The sequence below is a fragment of the Sphaerodactylus townsendi genome, linkage group LG05 (assembly GCF_021028975.2).
Source record: "Sphaerodactylus townsendi isolate TG3544 linkage group LG05, MPM_Stown_v2.3, whole genome shotgun sequence".
NCBI classification, from domain to species: domain Eukaryota; kingdom Metazoa; phylum Chordata; class Lepidosauria; order Squamata; family Sphaerodactylidae; genus Sphaerodactylus; species Sphaerodactylus townsendi.
In genome coordinates, this window is record NC_059429.1 from 138109568 (window position 1) to 138131399 (window position 21832).

At 47.5% G+C, this 21832-nt stretch overlaps 2 protein-coding genes across 2 annotated transcripts in view; both read right to left on the minus strand.

The window, feature by feature from the left end:
- The window catches only part of BPI (bactericidal permeability increasing protein), a 78231-nt gene that overhangs the window by 29316 nt on the left and 27083 nt on the right, over positions 1 to 21832 (minus strand). The gene's annotated exons all lie outside the window — the stretch shown is intronic.
- On the minus strand, positions 8101 to 13070 carry LOC125433861. Its single transcript, XM_048498781.1, has 2 exons — positions 13016 to 13070; positions 8101 to 9239 (listed from the first exon to the last, which is right to left on the minus strand). Exons 1-2 carry the CDS (start codon positions 13067 to 13069, stop codon positions 8289 to 8291), a joined length of 1005 nt encoding a protein of 334 aa, XP_048354738.1. The 5' UTR covers position 13070; the 3' UTR covers positions 8101 to 8288.

Sequence of the window (21832 nt, forward strand, 5' to 3'; positions counted from 1 at the left end):
CAGGCTCTTTCTTATGTGAGTCTCTTCTAAAAGGCACCTGGTGGGCCACTGCTAGTAGCAGAGTGCTGGACTAGATGGACTCTGGTCTGGATCCAGCTGGCTCGCTCTTATGTTCTTAAGTGGAATTTGTTCAGGGGCTGGGCGCTTTGGACTATCTCTCAAGTAGAGGTTTTTTTTGCAATTTCCACCTCGAGGAGTGCCCTGTTGATTTTCTTGGGAGCTGATCCACAGCATTGGAATCAGGTTGGACAGGGTTCTTCCACTACGTCTCCCTCCCCCTGCATTTTCACAGTTGGGAACTCCAGCTTAATTTCTCTTCCACATCGGCTTTAAATACAATGAAGATGGTCAAGGGGAGGTGGAGTTGTCATCGGGTGCCAAAAGCTATGGTCCTTATTACTTTTAAAAGGTCCCAAAATATCAATATATGACCGGGTAGTAATGCAGTGATAGTTGGAGCATGTCTTCTGAATTCCCAGCTCCTTTATTTCCTTCCTTCTTCTTTTAAAAAGGTAAATCTCTTGATCCTTCCCATGCTGAAATATGCCTTTTCCCTTATCTCCTACCACGAGAGTAGGGACTGGACCACACTTTTAAAAAAAAAACTTCTAAGCAGAGAATTCAGAGGACCTTGGATTAAACTGTTATTGCTAATTCTTAGAGCCCTTTGAAAAAAACTGGAAATCACTTTATCTTTGGGAGGGGGGCAGTTCATGGTAATGGACCGCAAGGTGGGCAAAGAAAAACTGATAGGAACGTGCTCCCCACAAGGAAAGTTAGGATGGCAACAAACCGGCTTCCTGGAAAACATCAAGGTAAAAGCTAGTCCTTCCAAAAGAACCAGGAAAAAACAAGTCAAATAGAGAAACAAACAAACAGAATAAACTAAATCTGGGGATGAACTGTGGTCAGTCGCTCTGATGGGAGGGGGCGGAGGGGGGATGCGGAAAAGCCTTGTATTGGTAGCGGTACGAATTTTTCCAGCCAACACAAGGAAGCCATCTCGGCGTGGATTGGCTCCAGCCAGTAACCTGCCTCCTCACTCCATTTCTGGACTCTGTCAGGGTAGGTCCCATTGGCAGATCTTCTCCCAAACATATCAGCTTGACACTAGTTCAAGCATTTTCTCTGCCTAGAGACAAAATGGCTTTTGGAAGCTTTCCGCAAGTGAATGGCTTTGCTCTGGATGCCTTGGGGGGACAGGGTCGGAGTGAACTCAAAAAATATTAACGGACTTCCCTTCTCTGAGGACAACCCACTGAGCCATGGCTACTGAAAGGCGTGGAGGGAAGGCTAGCTTGGGGCTCCCTGCCACTACCTGGCTGTCAGAACGAGGTACTGGCTAGTCTGTGGCCCCCAGTTTGAAGTGGAGATCAAGTAGGGCTACAACTGGTGCCCAATGCTCAAGCAAATAATATCTCCCTCTAACATCCCTCGGGAGCAATAGCCGCAGAAGTCCATTGCTCTCACCCTCCTGCATGTGAGCTCCCCAAAGGCACCTTTTGGTGGGCCACTGGCGTAGTAGCAGAGAGCTGGACTAGATGGACTCTGGTCTGATCCAGCTGGCTTGTTCCCATGTTCTTATCCCCACGCGGGAAGCTGCCCTTTTACTGAACGAGCCTTTTGGTCTCTTAAGGTCCATATTGTTCACTTAGAGTCAGTGCGGTTCTCAACCCCTTCCTAATGCCGCGACCTTTTAATACAGTTCCTCATGTTGTGGTGGACCCCAACCCTAACATTCATCCATTTTACAGATGGAGAACACTGGATGCAGAGAGTCTTTAGGCGACCTCTGTGAAAAGGGTCATTCGGCTCCCAAAGGGGTCATGGCCCTAGGTTGAGAACCGCTGACTTAGACGGTAGCAGGAGGGTCTGGATGGAGAAAGGTCTTTCACATTGTCTGGGCAGCCCCAAGCCAGGCCTTGTTCTCGTCAGAGCCTCAGTAGCCAAGCAGGGCCTTGCTCTGGTTACCGTTTGACGGGGTGACTATGAATACATGAGGATTGTGACGCGGAGGTGGCAATGGTGGCCATCTTGTGCCCACCTGGCCTGATCTCGCCAATTCTTGGTGCTAAGTCAGATTGGCCCCGAATTTAGAGGGGGGACCGCCAAGAAACTCTGGTGGCTCACCACCCAGAGGTAGACAGTGGCCAATCACCTTTGTCTTTGGCATTTGCTTTGAAAATCCTTAAAGCCTGTGGCTCTCCAGAGCTTCATGGACTACAATTCACATCACGCTGCCATGCTGGCAGGGCCTGATGGGAATTGTAGTCCATGAACATCTGTTTAGGTTGCAGACCTTCTGGAGTCTTAATCTTTAGATCAATTTGAGTCCAACCCGAGTCCCTCCAATAACGCTGGTGATCGTAGCATCGGACTCGTAGTCTGACTCCGACTCACCACAAGTTGAATTTCTGAGCTCGGGATTGGGGGGTCGAATCGACCATGGACTCGGAATCTCGGAGTCGCACTGGCGGAATTTCTGTCAACTCAACTCCCCGCCATTCAGCCAATCACAGCTTAGTATTTCACTTTACGCGCAGAAGGGGAGACTCATGGCGTATGGGCGGTGAAAAGCTTTGGCGCATGCGCGGAATGGGGGACTCCAACAACCAATCGGAACGCAGCGCAGGGAGATGGTCCCACCCCTCTGAGCTCGGCTCCCGAGACATGAGTCAGCTGCCAGTGGAGGAACGGGAGGACTCGAAGTTGAGGGTACGATTTCAATAATAACGAAGTCGAACCTGAGTCGCCTCGTGGGTCTGGAAGGGGCCTTTTGTTGATTCTCAAGACGTGGCCAAAAACAGCGGTGTGGAAACGGGTGTAAACTCTTTTACCGTGTTTTAAACCCTTTTACACCATTTTCACACCGTTTTCATAATAGCTGTGTTTGGCCCATATGAATCAGCCTTGCTTTTTTGTGTGCATTTTGTGTAAGCTTACTGACAGTTGTGGCCATCTGCAGGAGGAGGAGTGCAGCAAAAATGTCAAAATGTTGAAGAACGCTCTGAAACTGTTTCTGTGCAGACCTCCGGGATAGCTATTGGGGAGACCAATAAGATCTAGGGAGTGAGGAGGAGAATTGACAGGGGCAGGAGGGAAACGCTGGAGAGAAACCATCGGGGCTCAGGGGAAGAGGCTGTGTTGTGTCCTTGGTGAAGGGCGAGAGGCGGGTGAGGGAATGTCACGGGATCTTTGCAATAACGCAATCAGACGAGCCAACAGTTGGTTGGAAATCCCCTCATCAGGAGTCATAATATTATGAAACCTCAGATGCTCTGCTGCTTTCAACCGGCTAATTTTTTTTCCACTGCCTGGAGCCCCAACCCTTGGAAGGGAAGACGGAACGCAGGCAGCCGGGGAGTCGTGTCCTGCGAGGGGGAAGGAGAAGGCACCTCTCGAGCCAGAGTTGAAGGCTGCGCAGACAGGGTTTTTTAAAGCCTCAGTGACATGCTTCAGGCCAAGCCAGTCAAGTGACACAGTAAGGAAAACTCCTTTGCGTCTTCAAAGGACCGGGGAATACCCAGAGGAGTGCAAAGCTCTTTGGGGAGCGTGACGAAAGAGGCGGTCCCGCAAAATAAGAAGGTCCCAGACTGTTAGGGCTTTAAAGCAGGGGTCTTCAAACTATAGTTCAGGGATTCGGACTACAATTCCCATCAGCCCCCGCCAGCATGGGCTAAGTGGTGGAAGTCGCAGTGGGAATTGTGTAGTCTGGCGAACATCTGGAGGGCCATAGTTTGAAGATCCCTGCTTTAAAGGAGAGCACCGATGCCACGTTCAATTGAACTGGGTGCAGGCCTACATCTGCCATGAAGATCAAGTCCAGCGTGCGGCTTGTTTTGTTAAGTGGTACCTCGGAGAGTCCTCGTATTGCCATTGAAGCCACCAAGTCCAAGCCTGAAGATGGAGGTAGATTCTGCGCAGCACAAATATCACTTCTTTAGGCTGTTATAAATAGCATTTTGGGGAAGAACTTTGCACAGGTCTCTTCCCCCCAAAAAGGTCACCCAGTTTTAATCCTCTCAACCTGGGTCTTTCTCCCCAACCTAGGTTGAGGATAATTCCTGCCTCCTGAGTAAATGCCAGGAAACACTTTGACTGCCCAGATCTCTTCCTTTCATTTCTACGCTCTTGGCCACCACTTTGTGTGCTGACAGGGGCGTGCCACCCAGAGGGACATATGAAGAAGAAGAGGAAGAAGAGTTTGGATTTCTATCCCCCCTTTCTCTCCTGCAGGAGACTCAAAGGGGCTGACAATCTCCTTGCCCTTCCCCCCTCACAACAAACACCCTGAGAGGTGGGTGGGGCTTCGAGAGATTTGTAGAGCTGCGGGATTCAGCCTTAAAGGTCACCTAGCGCTGGCGTGTGTGGGAGCTATTGGTGGGCTAATCTGAATTCCCCAGATAAGCCTCCACAGCTCAGGTGGCAGAGCGGGGAATCAAACCCGGTTCCTCCAGATTAGATACACGAGCTCTTAACCTCCTACGCCACTGCTGTTCTCTGGGGTTAAATGTCCCCGGGTTGCAGCCATTTAGTCACGTGGGGGGGGGGGGGGGGAAAAGCCGAAGCAAATGGAGCGGTGGCTGCTCTTCCAAAAGAATCTCTGCACTGCTCACACCCCCAAGCCTCTGGAGGAAGGTGGGGGGCACAGGACAGGCAAGGGGCAGGAGGGAGGACGCTTGGGGGCAGAATGTCTACTCCTTGCCTGGGAGCTATTTTTTTTATAGATACGCTCCTGGTGCTGCAACAGATTCTCTGTGGAGATTTCTTGCAGATTTCCCCTGCTTGCATCTGAGCTGTTTGCTATTTCACTGTAAAAGTAAAGGGTTTTCTTGGACCTAGTGATCCCGTGCCTGTTTCATTTTTCCTTTCTGTTTTGTTTTGAGGGGGATGTCTGCGAAGCTAGGGCGACCCAACTGGAGAAGCTGCAATATGCACATTTTTGTGTTACTGTCGCTGCACAGACCTTGTCTAGTCACAGTTCCCTTTCGAACTGTCTCAGCCCCACCTGCTCTGATATTTTACCCCGTATTGACTGTCTTTTTTTGTTTAATTAGTGGGATTGTAGACGTGGCCATCAGTCAGCAATAGGACTGGGATGCTTCCAATAAAGGAGCTTTTTCTTGATGATGTTGCTGGTACAAGAGTCACTCGCGACAGAGGTTCCTTCACCTGCGCTCTCCCTTTCATGCCAGGCATGTCCTCTGTCATGAATACTCCTGTCCACCCTGCTCCTCTTCTTTAAAAAAAAGCGCTGAAGAGGAATTGCACAATAAAACAATATTTTTTTTTGTTTAAAAAACCTTTCTGAATATTTACATAGTGCTGCTCAGGAGAACCCTTGCTGCTTTCTGTCCATTGTATTTACTTGAAGCAGTCTAGCAGGAGGTGCACCGGCGTGCGTGGCAGCCTGCGCCTGTGTGCATTCGTTTCCTGCCCAAGGACCGGCGCAGTGGCTGCGTCCTTAAGACAGAAATTTCCAGCAATACCCCGCTCTGAAATCGCTCCGGCCACGCCCTCGTCAAAAGTGCTCCGCCCAGCTCCCATTGGCTTTACGCCACAGTTTGAATCCCACCACCATGGGAACCTTGTTACTAAAATTTTTGGATCCCACCACTGCTCCCATTCCAGACATAACCAAAAATACAGCCGACCAACACCAGACAGGGAAAAACATGTTTGCCAGGTTTTTAACATACCGTAAAAGTTTTAGAGCAAAACGATAAAAGTTGCCCATGACTAGAGCATGAAAGCTAGAGAATGTTGTTTGGAAGTGTAAAAAAATCCCGAATGCATGTTGGGTAGTTGTAGCGACATCCACAGAACACGGTTGATGTAGCACGTCTTGATTTTGGTACGGCCTTTCACAAAGTGCCCCATGACATTCTTGCAAGCAAGCTAATAAAATGTAGGCAAGACAATGCAAGCGTCAGATGGATTTGTACTTGGTTGACGACTGAACCCAAAGACTGCTCACCAATGTCTCATCTTCGTCCTGGAGAGAAGTGACTAGTGGGGTGCCACAGGGTTCTGACCTGGGCCCAGTGCTAGTCAATATTTTTATCAGTGACTTGGATGATGGAATAGAACCATGGTGGCAAACCTTTGGCACTCCAGATGTTATGGACTACAATTCCCAATTCCCATGGCCAACTGGCCATGCTGGCAGCGACTGATGGGAATTGTAGTCCATAACATCTGGAGTGCCAAAGGTTCGCCACCACGAGAATAGAAGGTATGCTAATCAAATTTGCAGACGGCACCAAATTAGGAGGGGTAGCTAATACTCCAGAGGACAGGGTCAGAAATCAAAATGACCTGGACAGATTAGACAGCTGGACCAAAACAAACAAAATTAATTTCAACCACGATAAATGTACAAGACTACACTTCTAGGCAGAAAAAAAATGAAATGCACAGATATAGGATGGGTGACACCCGGTTTGGGAACAAAGTACATGTGAAAGTGGAATCTTAGTAGACGCCAAACTGGAGCATTCGTGTCAAGATTGCATGCAAGCTGCTAAGCCAGCCAATGCGATTCTGGGCTGCATCAATAGGAGTGCAATGTCTAGATCGAGGGATGTTAACAGTGTCGGCCGATTCTGTATTGGTCAGACCTAGCCTGGAATACTGGGTCCAGTTCTGGCCACCACCAATCAAGAAGGATATTGACAAGCTGGAACGGGTCCAGAGGAAGGTGACCAAAAAGGTCAAAGGTCTGGAATCCATGCTCTATAAGGAGAGACTTAGGGAGCTGGGGATGTTTAGTCTGGAGAAGCGAAGGTTAAGGGGGGACATGATAGCCATGTGTAGATATTTGAAGGGATGTCATGTTTGTGAGGGAGTAAGCTTGTTTCCTGCTGCTCCAGAGACTGGGACCAGGAGTAATGCGTTCAAGGTGAAGGAAAAGAGATTCCACCTAAACATCAGGAAAAACTTCCTGACCGTAAGGGCTGTTTGACAGTGGAATGCACTACCTCTGAGAATGGTGGAGTCTCCTTCTTTGGAGGTTTTGAAAGAGAGGCTGGATGAACATATGTCAGGAGTGCTTTGATGGTGTGTTCCTGCGTTGCAGGGGGTTGGACTGGATGGCCCTTGGAAGTCTCTTCCAACTACATGATTCTATGAGCTCTGTGGGGATACAAGCCACCTTCCAAAGCTGCCAATTTTTCCATGCCCTATGAGGAGAAACCTAGGTGGCTGAGTATGTTTAGTCTGGAGAAGAGAAGGTTAAGCGGTGACATGATAGCCCTGTTTAAATGTTTGAAGGGATGCAGGTTGAACAAGCTTGTTTTCTGCTGCTCTGGAGATTAGGACCAGGAGGAATGGATTCAAGGTGCAGGAAAAGAGATTCCACCTAAACATTAGGAAGAACTTCCTGACCATCAGGGCTGTTCGACAGTGGAATTCACTGCCTCGGAGTGTGGTGGAGCCTCATTCTTTGGAGGCTTTTAAGCAGAGGCTGGATGGCCATCTGTCGGGAGTGCTTTGATTATATTTTCATCCAACTCTATGATTCTACGTGGGCCAAACGCTGCGTGTGAGAGCAGCCCGGGGGTTCTTGCCGGCCTGGCAGTCAGACTGATGAAGTAACTATTCTAAATGGGAACTCAACATGGCCAAGGCGCTAAGACTCCTGGGTAGTGGAAGAGCTGGAACATGGGTCACCACGCAAGTAAAAACCAGGCTGCTTTCCCGCAGCCTCCAGGGATGTAGCCACTCATGAGAAAACTCCTGGTGTCCTTTTACCGCTGTGCTATAGAGAGTGTCTTAACCTACTGCATCTGTGTATGGTTCTCCAGTTGCACAGTGGCAGATAGGAAGGCGCCCCAAAGGGTGATCACTACTGCACAGAGGATTATCAGCTGCCCTCTCCCCTCCTTGGAAGAACTCTATAATTCCCGAAGCCTAAAGCAAGCCCCAAATATTCTGAGAGACCCGTCTCATCCAGCACACTCTCTTTTTGAACTGTGACCATCCGGCCGACGATACAGGTCTATCAAAACTAGGACAAAGAGGCTTAGAGACAGCTTCTACTCTAGAGCTGTGGTGATGCTGAACTCCGCGGCTTCGTGTTGATGTGTTTGGGGCTGTGTAGGGATGGGTGGAGGAAGGGGAAAGCGAGGATGGGGTATGAGTCTGGAATTGTGTGCATCGAGGAATGCTGCTGTAAATTTCGTTGTGCGTGCACAATGACAATAAAAAATGCTTATGCTTAAAGAGAAAATCAATGGGCAGCCCATGAAAACGGAGCCAAGGATCCGTAGCTCCCGGGTTCACTGAACTTATTGGGACGTCGCTTTATGCAGACTGGTGGCGCTATGGTTCTCTAAGTACACAATTCCCAGAGCTTTCTCCTGGGACGACGCTCCTTTGGAGCCCACGGATTCCACGGATAATGCAGCGCTGCAGCCCAGGGAGTCTTCAGTGGAGTTCTGGGAATCAGTGTCTTCCGAGGAAAAACTCCCGTGTCTGGAGAGCTGGAAATACTGGGCGGCCTCCTTCCTCCTGCGCCGTTGGCCTCTCACTGGCACCGTGACGCACGTCCAGTCAGTAGATGGCAGGTCCTCGCATGTCTCCGGCACGTGCTTCGGCTTTAGGCAAGAGGGGTGGGCGTGAAGCACCGGAGGAGGAGGGGTTTGTGTGGGCGCGAGGAGACTTTCTGAGGACTCTTTGTTGGGGTTCTCACCTCCAGAGGACCCACTTTCTGGAACAGCCAGCAGAGACACGAGATAAGCCCCTTCTCTTCCCAACTGATCCTTGCTTTCTCCACAAGACGGATGCTCTTGCGTGCCAGTTCTGTCCGTATCCAGACTCCTTTTGTTGTATTCCAGTGGGCATCCCTGGTTCCTGGTTTTCACCAGCACACCATCAAAGTAGGGGTCTTCATCCAGGGTTTCAGCAGGTGGATCAGGACCTGTGCCAAGAGGGTCCCATTTCCCCCCACAGACCCTCACTCTCCCTTCTTGGCTCTTCCTCCATTTGGCCTGCACGTCTTCCAGGACCTGCTTGGCCTCTTCGCATTTCTCCGAAGCTTCGCGCCACACCTCGAGGCCCTTCCGGCTGCGCATGCTGGAAGCCTGCATCTTCATCTGCTGGAACTTCTCGGGGGAAAACTCAGAAGGCGGCTGGAGAGAGCTCTCCAACTCGTGCAGGGCCTCTGTGCTCCAGGGCTCATTCTCTCCGGCTCTCCACAGGGCCAGGCGTTGCTTGCAGTTAAGGTGAAACTGTGTGACCTTTGGAAAAAAGAACAGCAGTTCTTACAGCACAGCACAGTGATCCCTGGCCCTGCGACGATGCGGCTGGCCTCGACCTGGGCCAGGGCCTTTACGGCTCTGGCCCCTGCCTGGTGGAACACTCTCCCTCCAGCTGTCCAGGCACTGCGGGACCTTGGTGAGTTCCGCAGGGCCTGTAAGACAGAGCTATTCCACCGGGCTTTTGGAGGGGCTGGCCGCGGTTCTATTGCCCCCCACTGAAACCGGAACTAAGCTGCCTTTTCCATCTTGGTAGGGCCCTGATTCCATCCTGGGGCCTGCCTCTCCTCCCTTCTCCTTTGGCCTTTAGACCGGGCGCCTGTGTGTGTGTGTTTTTACACAACCTTTGTTGTTTAATCTGTATTTATTGTTTTAATTGCTGCTGAATTTTAATGAGTTAGATTTTATGTTATATTGATTTACTGTTCTGGAAACAGTCATGTTGTGAGCCGCCTCAAGCCCTTCGGGGATGAGACGGCCTATTAATTAATTAATAAATAAAACAAAACCTTTATTAGGCATAAGTTAAAATCTCTACTAACAATAATTCTGTACATAAGTACAAAAACAGTCTAATGTCCGGGTTGTAATAAAATATTATAGATACAAAACATCGAATATATGATATTTTGTTTAGCGTCAGACAATTAAAATCCACTTACATTCGGGAACGGCTCACGATTGTCATTTTATTAAATCACATGTAAGCCCGTGTATTTGTAACTTTTAAATAACTACCTAAGCTCAGGTTTTTGGCAACATTTGTTGTTTATTACTTTTGCTAAGAAAGTTGCAACCTTAAGAGTTATTTCAGGGGACCGATCATTTAGTAAATAAGATGCTATGTATGTTGCAGGTAGGCTAGGTTTTGTTTTAAGGAGCGGAGTAATATAAATACTACGTAGAGAAGAGTTGAACTGACAGTTTAGAACCGTGGTAGCGAACCTTTGGCATTCCAGATGTTATGGACTACAATTCCCATCAGCCCCTGCCAGCATGGTCAATTGGCCATGCTGGCAGGGGCTGATGGGAATTGTAGTCCATAACATCTGGAGAAGGATTGCTCCCTCCTGGTTTAGAAGAATATGCTGGATTGAATCCACTTCATTTAATGGGCATGGACACCTTCTCTCTGAGATTGGTATGCCTTGATATCGTCCTTCCATCACTTTGGAGGGGAAGGGGTTAAGCCTAGCCAGCATAAATGCTCTGCGTTGAGAGGGGTTGTCAAGACTGAAAAAATATCGAGCCGTCTTGGCATGCAAGTTCTTACAGTCGCAAGGGGTACCTCCTTCACTCTTTCCCGCCATCTGATGCTACCTTCTGCTGAGCCAGGCCCTCTGTCTCGTTAATGGCCCTTTATGCATTTGTGGTCTGCTCTGCAGTGAACACAGATTCCCTTTGGAGCAGATTCTCAGTGGTGTACATGCTTTCCCCCCCTCCAAAACTCACCTCGCCACAAATCAGAGAAGCCCTGCGGTTCGCAAAAGGACCAAAATGTGACTTTCCCCTTGCCTGCACAGGGAAAGCAAAGCAGGACAGTATCTGTTTGGCTTCCTCTGGGTTTCATGCTTCTCCCTCCCTTCCCCTGCCCTTGCAGAGTCCACAAAATCCACTGCTGGCATTTCTGGCAGATCGATGGGACTTCTTTTTTTAAAAAATGCATGTATCTGACCATCTGCCAGCCCCCTCCCGGAATTTGACCACTCCCAGGATCTCTTAATAAGATGTCTCTAATTATTAATTATTAACTATTTATTGAAGGATGTGGTTTTCTTTGGTTGTTTGGACGTATGTTTGTTGTTGTTTTATTTGTACACGCCCTGAGCCCTTAGGAGGTAGGAAGGTCTATCATCAATTATTATGTATTATTATTATTATTATTATTATTATTGTATTATTATTGTGTATTATTATTATTATGTATGTATGTAATAATAATAATAATAATAATAATAATAATAATAATAATAATAATAATAATAATAATAATAATAATATGTTTTGCTCAGGAGCAAGCATTGGAGACAAATGCAATAACGACCACAATTGAGAAAAGTCCTACAGCTGGTGCCGATCTGCAAAGGGTGATGAAACCGTGGAGCACATCATCCTGCTGTTGTAAGAAAATAGCCCAAAACTGACTATCGAGAGGCGTCACAATAGAGCTAGCGATGGTACTGGAGACCTTTGCAAAATGCAGTACCTGCCCTGTAGCAAGACCTGAGTATGAGCTGCAAATGAGAGACCACAGAAAATGAGAAGCAAAATACTCTGGGACTTTGGGAATGCAGACAGACGGACACCTGGCTGTACCCCAGACATAGCAGTGATAGAGAAAAAACATGTTTGGATCATAGATGTTGCTGTGCCGTTTGACGCTTTAGGGTAAGAGGGACAAAGCTGGAAAGATCACAAAATACAAAAGGGACCACAAATTGAAGTTGGTGATTGTGGCAAAAGAACAACAGTAATCCCACTGGTAATTGATTGCTCTAGGAGGGATCCCAAGAAATCTTGAAAAAACATCTGGAAAGCCCTAAAACTTGGACCAGGTATCAGTCCACCTGCTGCAGAAAGCAACACTTCACAAGAACTACACATATTCTCTGTAGTACCTCTAATATCCTAGGTCCTTGGGAAGGACTCGATATTCAGAGATGAATTCAGACACTTGATATGTGTGGTATAAATAGCCAATGCATGTGTGTAATGTAACCAATAATAATAATAATAATAATAATAATAATAATAATAAATGATGCTTTTGATCTTTCTGGGATTGTTGGAAACAACAAAAAATTAGAAAGAAAAGATTGGCAAATAACCCAATCTGGAAACGGGGGAGCTGTGACAAAATATAGCTTCGTCAAAGGAATCAGTGGGGCACCCTCCTTGCATATAAACTGAAACTGAGGCCGTGGAGAGCTGCTATAACCTGAAGACAATATTGACTGATGAATGCAGGTCTGTTTCAGTACAAAACAACTTCACATGACTTATTGATTGTGTTATCAGAGAGGTTCCTTCGCGGTCTCCTGGCATGATGAATTCATCTCATTTACTTTATTCATACCTACGCCATTCTCCCGATAGGGACCTAGAGTGTCAGCATTGACCTCACTTCTCCCAACAACCAGAGATACCTAAACTGAGACTGATCCAAAGGAGTCCCACTCAGCAGGTTTCCATGGCTGAGCGAGGATTGAACCTGCGTCACCCAGATCCTATTGTAACCACGACAACTTGTAGGAGGGCCCCCCAGATCCAATGGGACTTGCGGCTGTGTGTACATTTACAGCTATTCTCTCCCATTTTGAATGATAGGACCCACTTATACGCTACTGTATTATGGCAAGCCCTGTTCAAGGAGAGCCTTAATGCTTGCCAGGTTTAATGTTATGCCTTCTGCCTTGTTACATGGCAGATTTAATAAACAAAGAAAATGAAAAGATTGTGCGATGTACTGATAGCTCAGTTAGGTCCATTACACCCATTGCTTGGCTGTCTCAGACTCAAAATCAGATCCAAAATTATGTGAATCTTACTCCTTTACATTTACCCGATCTCCCTGATTTAGTGGAATTACACACTACGTGTTAACCCTTCTCTAGTGATGGTGGCAGACTTTCCTAGAATTACTAGCGCCAGTAGATTTCTAGTCCTAACATGTATCCTGTATTGTATATGCTCTTTAATCGTTTTTTTATTATTGTTGTGTAACATCTGCTTTTAATAAAAGAACACTTCACATTTACCTTGTCCGGAACTTGTGAGATCCAGGAGGGTCTCCAGCTCTGCCCCCCCCTCATCTCCATTTCCATGTAGGCGTTGTAGCTCAGCCTGGAAAGAGCCCTTGGCTGCCTCAAATGCCCCCATCTCTACAGAATCTGGAGACCTTGGACCTTGGCGGCCTCCTTGGAAGTGAGAGGCCAGGTTTATGAGTAGGACTAAACAGGGAAGGAAAGGTGGAGTCAACTCTTTGGACATTATTGAATTGGACAAATTAGTTCATAGCAGTTCAATGTTCAGGCTATTTGCTTTGCAGAGGCTGAAATCAGGAAAACAGTTGTCTTCGCTTCCTGCTCATTAACCTTCAAGCTTTCAACTAGCCACACAATTGAAGCAGAATGCTGCCTAAGGCCAGGATCATAAGAAGAGTTCACCTTGAATCAGAACAGTGATCCATCTAGCCATTGTCCTGTCCTTTGATGGCCAAATAGTTCTTCTGGAGGGCAAAGCAGGACACAGAGCTGGAACCTACAAATGGAATAAGCTCTGCTGGATCTGACTAGTGTCCATCCTAGCTTAGTTTGTCTCACCTGGTAGCTGAAACAGTTTCCCTCCTGGAGGTTAACAACAGAGGCATGGCAAAGTGATGGCGTGAACAACACGAGACCGAGTGCGAATTGCAACTAAACCCACTTATTATGCAAAAGTCCCAGTAGCAATTTAACCTGAATACTTTGAGTTTTAGTTTTAAAACCCCGGTTGGCTCCAGTAGCGTTACTCAGAGTAAGAAAGCAGTGAAGTGCGTCGGTGGCTTTGCTGACAACATTTAACTCTTCCAATGGGTGAATCCACGACCCTAGGAGGGTTTACTCAGCAGCAAGTTCCACTGCAACTGAGCTTACTCCCAGGTAAGGATCATGCAGCTTCAGTTCTTCCATGAAAATCAGTAGGAGTTTGGCTTAACAGGGTTACCTACACTGCTTCCCCCCCCAGAACTTAGGTCTTAGGTTTTAATGCTAATAAATGTCAGGCCAGAGCCCAGGCCAGCCTGAGTAGGCAGCTCTGTTCTGTGATGCCCACAGAGAGAGGCTCTGAGTGCCACCTCTGGCACCCGTGCCATGGTTAGCCATCACTGGCATAGGGCTGAAATCTTCCTGACATTTCCCTGGCATTTGGGATTCATGGGATGGCCTCTGAATGTGGGAGTCTCCTTAAGTCATCATGGCTAGAGATGACCGCGATAATAAGACCTCTCCTCCATGAATCTATCAACTACCTTTTAAAGCCAGCCAGCCAACTCCACGGCCAATGAACTCCCACCCTTGATTGGATTTGACAGCCAGGAAGAGACAGTGCCTGGTGCTCCTTACGTAAATAAAGAGGGGGAATCTAGCCCATAAGAACATAAAATGCAGAGCCAATGGATCAGACCAGAGTCCATCTAGTCCCAGCCTCACCTTTCGGTGGCCACCAGGAGTGCCTTTAGGAGCTCACATGCAGGATCGCGAGAAAGCAATGGCCCTTCTGCTGCTCTGCTCCTGAGCACCCTGAGGTCTGCTGGGCATTTTGCAATCTGAGATCAAGGAGGAGGATCAGATTGGGAGCCATAGTCGACTTCTCCTCCATCAATCTGTCCAAAGCCCCTTTAGAAAGCTATCAGGTTAGTAGCCGTCCACCACCTCCTGTGGCAGCATATTCCAACCCATGAGTAGGGACTGTTCTCAGTCCAATTCACAACCAATAGCAAGATGACCGATTTCTTCTAGCAACCCTTGGAAAGGGCTCCGCCTCCTCATAGGTCTTTAGGACCCGTCCCGCCCTGTGACTTCCACAGGATGACTTGTCTTGCCAGTTGAGGCTCTATATTTATTTGCAGGTGTTAAATCTTTGCTCCCTTTCTTCCCAGAAATCAGCAGAGGGAGCTGGTATCTGCTGGACGGGAGAAGGGGAGGAAGTATTGATGGAAGAAAACGGAGGAAGGTGGATGTTTGGGGGAAATGGAGGGGTGTGGAAAAAATGGTTACAGGACATTTGGATTCAATCTCCAGAACATTTCTCACAATACTAGAACAAGGGGCATCCATTGAAAATGCTGGGCTGAGGGAGAATTGGGACTAATAGAAACACTTCTTCATTACAGCGTGTGATTGGTGTTTGGAATATGCTGCACAGGAGGTGGTGATGGCCACTAACCTGGATAGCTTTAAAGGGGCTTGGACAGATTGATGGAGGAGAAGTCGATCTATGGCTACCAATCTTGATCCTCCTTGATGTGAGGTTACAAATGCCTTAGCAGACCAGGTGCTTTCGGGGCAGCAGCCGCGAGGCAGGCAACACATCCCCTGCCGTGAGCTCCCAGGCACCTGGGAGGCCCCCCCCTCAGAGTAAGCAGAGTGCGCTGGACTAGATGGACTCTGGTCTGATCCAGCAGGCTAGTTCTTATGTTCTTAACATGTTTCAACCGTGATACATTTTCCTAGTCCATTTTTTTTACATCAACCAATGCTTTTCAGTTCACAGGTTTTAGAAAGGCAGGATGTCAAACACCGAATCTGGTAAGCCAACATTCAACATCCCCACCTCCCCCATAAGAATGAACCGTCAAGCCTTTTTTATTTTAACGTTCCTCCCAAAAACTGAACATGAAAAGATTTCAGAGTTCCGAAGAGTGATAAATCAGACACAAATCTGAATCGTTCCCTACATGTTCTTTGTGTGTTGTTCTGTTCCAGTCTTTCTCTTTCTCCGAGCTCAACTTACGGTGGCTTCTTTGAAGAATTTCTTAAACCTTTGGTAAGACTCCTCGGCAATATCTGGGCTGCCCTCTGCAGCTTCCGTCGCACGGAGCTCCGCTTCCCCTTCTTCCTCCATCCACAAACTCAGCTGTGCACAGAAGCAAAAGGAGAGGCCAGGATTGCACAACGATCTCAGCCTGGGAGAATTTCAAGGCACTGATTCCCAGACATTGAATTCTACCTCCTGGGAGACTATCAAGCTGGAAAGAAGACATTGGCCCATTACACGGGCGCTTTCTGGTGGCTAATAGCCGGTCCCTTGGCAGTGGGTCTCTTGCGTTCCCTGTTTAAACATGAGGGGCTATTGTCTGTTGTGCAAGCTGCAACTAATAGCAAAGCTGCCTGCCCCCCCCTCCAGGGCTGGAACCAGTGGGAGTGGGATCAAAGAATTTTAGTAACAGGAGTTCCCGGTGGTGGAAGTTCAAACTGATGGTATTAGCACCAATGGGGATAGGCATTAGCACGATGGGGCGTGGCCGGAGCATTCGAGGTGGGGCATTAATAATTTCTCTGTTACTGTAAAACTCTTACTGTAAAAAAAAAGTTCCTAATTTCCAGCTGGTATCTTTCTGTCCCATAATTTAAACTCATTATATGAATTACATCATCTACTGCCAACGAAACAACTACTTCTCTGACTGCCCTGTCAAATGCCCAATACTTTTCAAATGCTTAATTTTGTTTCTAGAAATCAAGAAGGATACTTTCCTTAAACAAGGGAACTTTACCATATTTCTAAAGCATGTTTTAAAACAGCCAACAGGAGGTGTCCACCAGTTTCTACCATTAAACAATAATACAACAGAACTATGCTAGCTTCTTGAAATGTGAGTGGTCAGCTACAGTTTAGTGAGATTCACTATCACCAGTGTTTGTTAACTATATTGAACTAATGCATTCAATACTCAAGATAATTTGCACTTTAGATTAAGACACCAAGTCATTAAAACATGGATCCGATGGACCATTCCTACTGCATAAGCATATTCAAGGCTAGATATCAAGGGCTACTGCCAGGATACAGGTCATGACTTTTTTAAAAAAGATTGAGTAAGCATTGAAGTAGTTAGTACCTTTAACCTTTCCTTATACAAAATGCTTTGTAATCCTTTAAGCCCCATAAATAATACAGCTGCCCATAGGCTTCATATATATACATTAACAACACATTGGTTAGAAAATTACAATACTAATATCATTCAGAGAACATTACATGATCCCAAAATTCATTTACTGTCTAACCTTCGGTTCAGAAACAAATTGCCTAACAAACGGTTACTTATATCTTAATCAATAACAGAATTAATATGATTACTATTATTATTCTTGCAAGAATTGATTCAGCCCCAAATAAGAAAGGCAGTTCCATTTCCAATTAAATGTGACAGGCCGTCTGTTTACAAAGATTTTGTTAATTTGGCTATTAGCATATTTCTCTAACTTTGTCTTCTGAGTTCTGTGTTTAAAGACCTCTTTCAGTTTAATCCTCTACAGGAAGCTTGGTTTTAGTCCTAGTACACCATAAAGGAAACCAAACAAGATTCATGATCACAATTTCACAGTCAAGTTTGACTTTCGAAAGTTAAGGTACTTGTGGGAATCTGTTGATATAGAATGTCACTTTCGACTGAAACTACTTCTTCTAGTGCAAATCCCAACATAGCTAGAGAAGAAGAAGAGAAGAAGAAGACTTTAAGTTTGTCATCCCCCCTTTCTCCTGCAGGAGACTCAAAGAGACTGACAATCTCTTGCCCTTCCCCCCTCACAACAAACCCTATGAGGTGGTGGGAAAACTGAAACTCAGCTGTATTCTTAGGGTGCTGGCTGGCGTGTGTGGGAGTGCACAGGGACTAATCTGAATTCCCCAGATCCTCCACAGCTCAGGCAGCAGAGCTGGGAATCAAACCAGTTCTCAGATTAGATACCACGAGGCTCTTAACCTCCTCATGCCTGCTATACAGTGAGCGATCATTATTAGCTACTGGTTTGGCAGTCTCTTTTTCTAAAATCCTTTACAAATCCTTTGGTGAGGCTAGGCAACTGAAACTTGTAACAAAGGGAATGTTGTGGAAGGAGAAATTCTGTAAGCTGTTTTTTTTTAACCTTGTGGGTTCTGATGCCAACTCATCGTGTTTGATCTTAGGGACCGGCTTGTTGGTATAGAGGGTGGGACAGTATTGCTGGCACGTGAGGGCATAAATGACATTAGAAGATGAGCAGGAGAATGAACTGGAGGTAATAAAGAGAGCAAAGTCCGCATCTTGGATTGTTTACCCGGAGCCCTAGATCTGTTATCGTTCACAGTTGAAGAAGAAGAAGAAGAGTTTGGTTATAATACACCTCTCCTGCAGGAGACTCAAAGTGGCGTCTCTGCCCTTCCCCACAGCAGACACCCTGTGAAGTGGGTGGAGACTCAGAGAACTCCAGCTGTGACTGGCCAAGGTCACCCAGCTGGCATGTATTGGGAACAGGCTAATCTGGTTGATTGGCCTCACACTGCTCAGGTGTGGTGGGGAATCAAATCGGTTCCTCAGATTAGATACAGGCTCTTAACCTCCTACATGCTATTTTTTGAGATGTTTGAAAAAAAATCAGAACATGATCCAATTGGGAGGTGAATTGAGTTGCTAGGCTTAGTAGGGGTTGGTAGGACCCACATTTTCCCCTCAATGGTGCAAAGGGGGGCATTTGTTGGGATTGGGCAAATTCTGCAGTCCATACAATCCAGCAACAGCAGAGGAGTCAACTGATGCATGCCAATTAGTTAGTGAGGTCAGAAGTCACTGACCAAGTAATCGATCCCTATTGGTCAAGCAGACCCGGCCTGGGCTACATGCAGGTCTGCAAGTAGGCTATAGATTTATATTCTTTGTTGCTCTCTGCACATGCTCTCTAGCAGCCTGTTAGCCATGTAATAGTCAAGCTGAGAGCTAGCGAATGAAGCTAGCCAGTTAGAAAGATATTTTCCTTTTCTTTGGCCTCCAAGTTCCCCTACCCGATCTTGTAGCTAGTAAACATCGTTTACAGTAAACAACTGGCTGTGTCTCATTATTATACAAACTCTGCTTTATAAGTCTCACAACAGCATTCCTGCCAGCAGACGCCAGCAGTTGGACACCCCCTCTGCTCCGCAGCAAGGAAACACGGAAGACGCTACGCTAAGGTGACCAGCCGTCCCGCTTTTGGCGGGACACTCACGCTTTTCCGCAATGTGTCCCGGCGTCTCACGGGAGTTTAAAATGTCCCGATTAGGCAATGTGCTCCCGCCAGGCGACGCGTCTCCGCGCTTCCCTGTTTCCCGCCCTGTCACAGGGCGGGAAACAGGGAAGCACCCCAGAAGGCAGTGTGGCAGCGCGGGAGCGCGCACGCAGCCGCAGGAGCATATTGCCTTTTGCGGCGCTCCCCGGTTTCCCGCGCAGAAGGCAGTGCGGCAGCGCAAGAAGCGCACGCGGCCGCAGGAGCGCACTGCCTTGCGGGGAGCGCCGCAAAAGGCAGTGTGCTCCTGCGGCCGCGTGTGCCCCGCGTTACAGGAGTAAAAATCTGGTCCCCTTACGCTACGCGGGTGTCTGATCAGATACTGGCATGGGGTGGGGGGAGGCCGAGGCATTCCTGGGGGGTGGAACTAATGTTAGTCGGCTTCCACCCAGCCTTTGTAGGTAGGTATGCTGTGGTCCAGGGCTTGGATTTATACCACCCAAAATTTAGCCCTATGGAGGGTTTTCCGATAGTTTTTTCCTGTTTCCCTGCGACTGGAAAACCCTCTGCAGGCCGCAAGACAGTGTGGGAACAGTGCATCCCTAGATAGTCACAGTCACAGAACTCCTGCATTTCGTGCAAACTTGCAACACCATATGCGCTTTTTGTTGCACAGACACGGAGCCTCCGATTCTTAATTCATTCCATTTCCTGTTTGCGTTGCTGTAATTACTTTGACTCCTTCCCTTTAATTCACCTCGTAAGCAAATGACACTTTAAGTGGATCTAAATCAAGGGGGCAAAACACGCCACAATTAAGCAACCTGCAGCAAATGAGCCGTCCCCACGAATCCTGGTCACACATTTCATAAGTAGGCTGTATTACAGCCAATAAACAAAATGAAAATTAAATCCTATTTCATGCTGCACTGATCACTTTAAAATTAATAGACAGGGCCATAGGTTTTGAAAACTTGCCGGTTTGGAGAGAATTCCTCCCTAATTGGATTTCAGTCATTGAGTTCAAAGTGCTTACTAAATGAGCATCAACCTCATTTCGGTTCTACTGCGGGAGTTCTCTCCTTATTTATTTATTTCCGTTATTTATTGCCAGCCTTCCTCGCAGGGACTCAAGTTGACAAAATGGGTCATTCAGCAACCAATCTGTTAGGATTTCAGAAGTCTGGAACCACCAGAAAGAACTGAAGCATATCTTAAGTATACACATGAATCATCAAGCGGCACGGAAATTACATAAATAAGACCCTCCTCGTGATAAACACGGTTCAGCCCTCTTGAATCAGAAAAGCCCTCTTAAATCATTCAGTTTTGCATAGTTTGTGGAAAGCGAGGAGAGCGGAAGTTCTCTCCTGATCTCCACAAGCAAAGAGTTCCGCAGGAGCAGCAGTGGCGTAGTGGCTAAGAGCAGGTGTGCAAACCGGGTTTGATTCCCCGCTCTGCCGCTTGAGTTGTGGAGGCTTATCTGGGGAATTCAGGTTAGCCTGTGCACTCCCACACACGCCAGCTGGGTGACCTTGGGCTAGTCACAGCTTCTCGGAGCTCCCTCAGCCCCACCCACCTCACAGGGTGTTTGTTGTGAGGGGGGAAGGGAAAGGAGATTGTAAAGCCGCTTTGAGTCTCCTGCAGGAGAGAAAGGGGGATTTAAATCCAAAACTCTTCCTCTTCTTCTTCAAAGAGGAAGCCACAACAGAGAAAGTAGCTGGCTGGGCAGTTGGTGACTTGGCCAACTTGCAGGTTGGCACCCACAGAAGTCCCTGCTGCCCTGAGCAAAGCGTCGCAGCATAAGGAGAGAGCCGGTCCCACAAAATAAGAGGAGCCAAGGTCTGCTCTTGTAGGTGGAGGAAAAGCCATCTCAACAGCTGAGATCCAACTACACATATATGCAGACACATACCTGCCAGACGGACATGTGAGATCGCATGTGCCTGGGCGCCACCCATTTAATTGCGTGGGGGGCACAAAATTTCCCCCCACGCCCCTACGGAGGAGAGGTGCCCCAGCCAGTGCTCCACCCCCCGCCAGCCGTAGCGGCCCCCTCCGAGATCTCCAGGCCCGCTGCAACTTTCCCAGCTTTGGCAGAGGAGGAGGAGATGCGGCAAGGGACCTCTGGCAGCTGCCAACGCCGTGCCTCCTCCTCCTCCTCCAACAAAGCTGGGAAGGTCACGGCTCTTCCTGTCTCTGCTCTGTTGGCTGTTTTGGTATGCGAGGTGCCGGCCGAAGAGCTGCCCCTACACCCACTTTGCCTCCTGACCCTGGTCTTTGCGCTGAACACCTTAGCCTAGAAGCTCCAATGGCCAAACAGAGGTTACCATACTCTGGTCACGTCGTGAGAAGGCCAGAGTCACTGGAGAAGTTGAAGGCAGCACTACAAGAGGACGAGCCAACAGGAGTTGCGTCAGCTCAACGAAGGAAGCCGCAGCCTTGCAAAACCTGAGCAAGGCTGCGAACAGGGGGGCATTTTGAAGGTTCATCATTCATAGGGTCATCAGAGGTCAAAGGTGCCTTCATGCACTTAACACACGCACACAGAGAGACAACACAGCTCCCTGAGGAAGAGACCCTTGACTCTTGAAAGTCTATAGCCTGGAAATCTTTTTGCTCCCAGCAGACTTGACTCCTGCACCAAGCTGAAATGTCATCTGTCAATCAATCAATCAATCAATCATCTATCAATCAATCATCTATCAATCAATCATCTACCATCTATCAATCAATCATCTATCAGTTTATCAGTCTATCAGTCTATCAGTAATCATCAATCATCAATCATCAATCATTCTATCTATCTATCTATCTATCTATCTATCTATCTATCTATCTATCTATCTATCT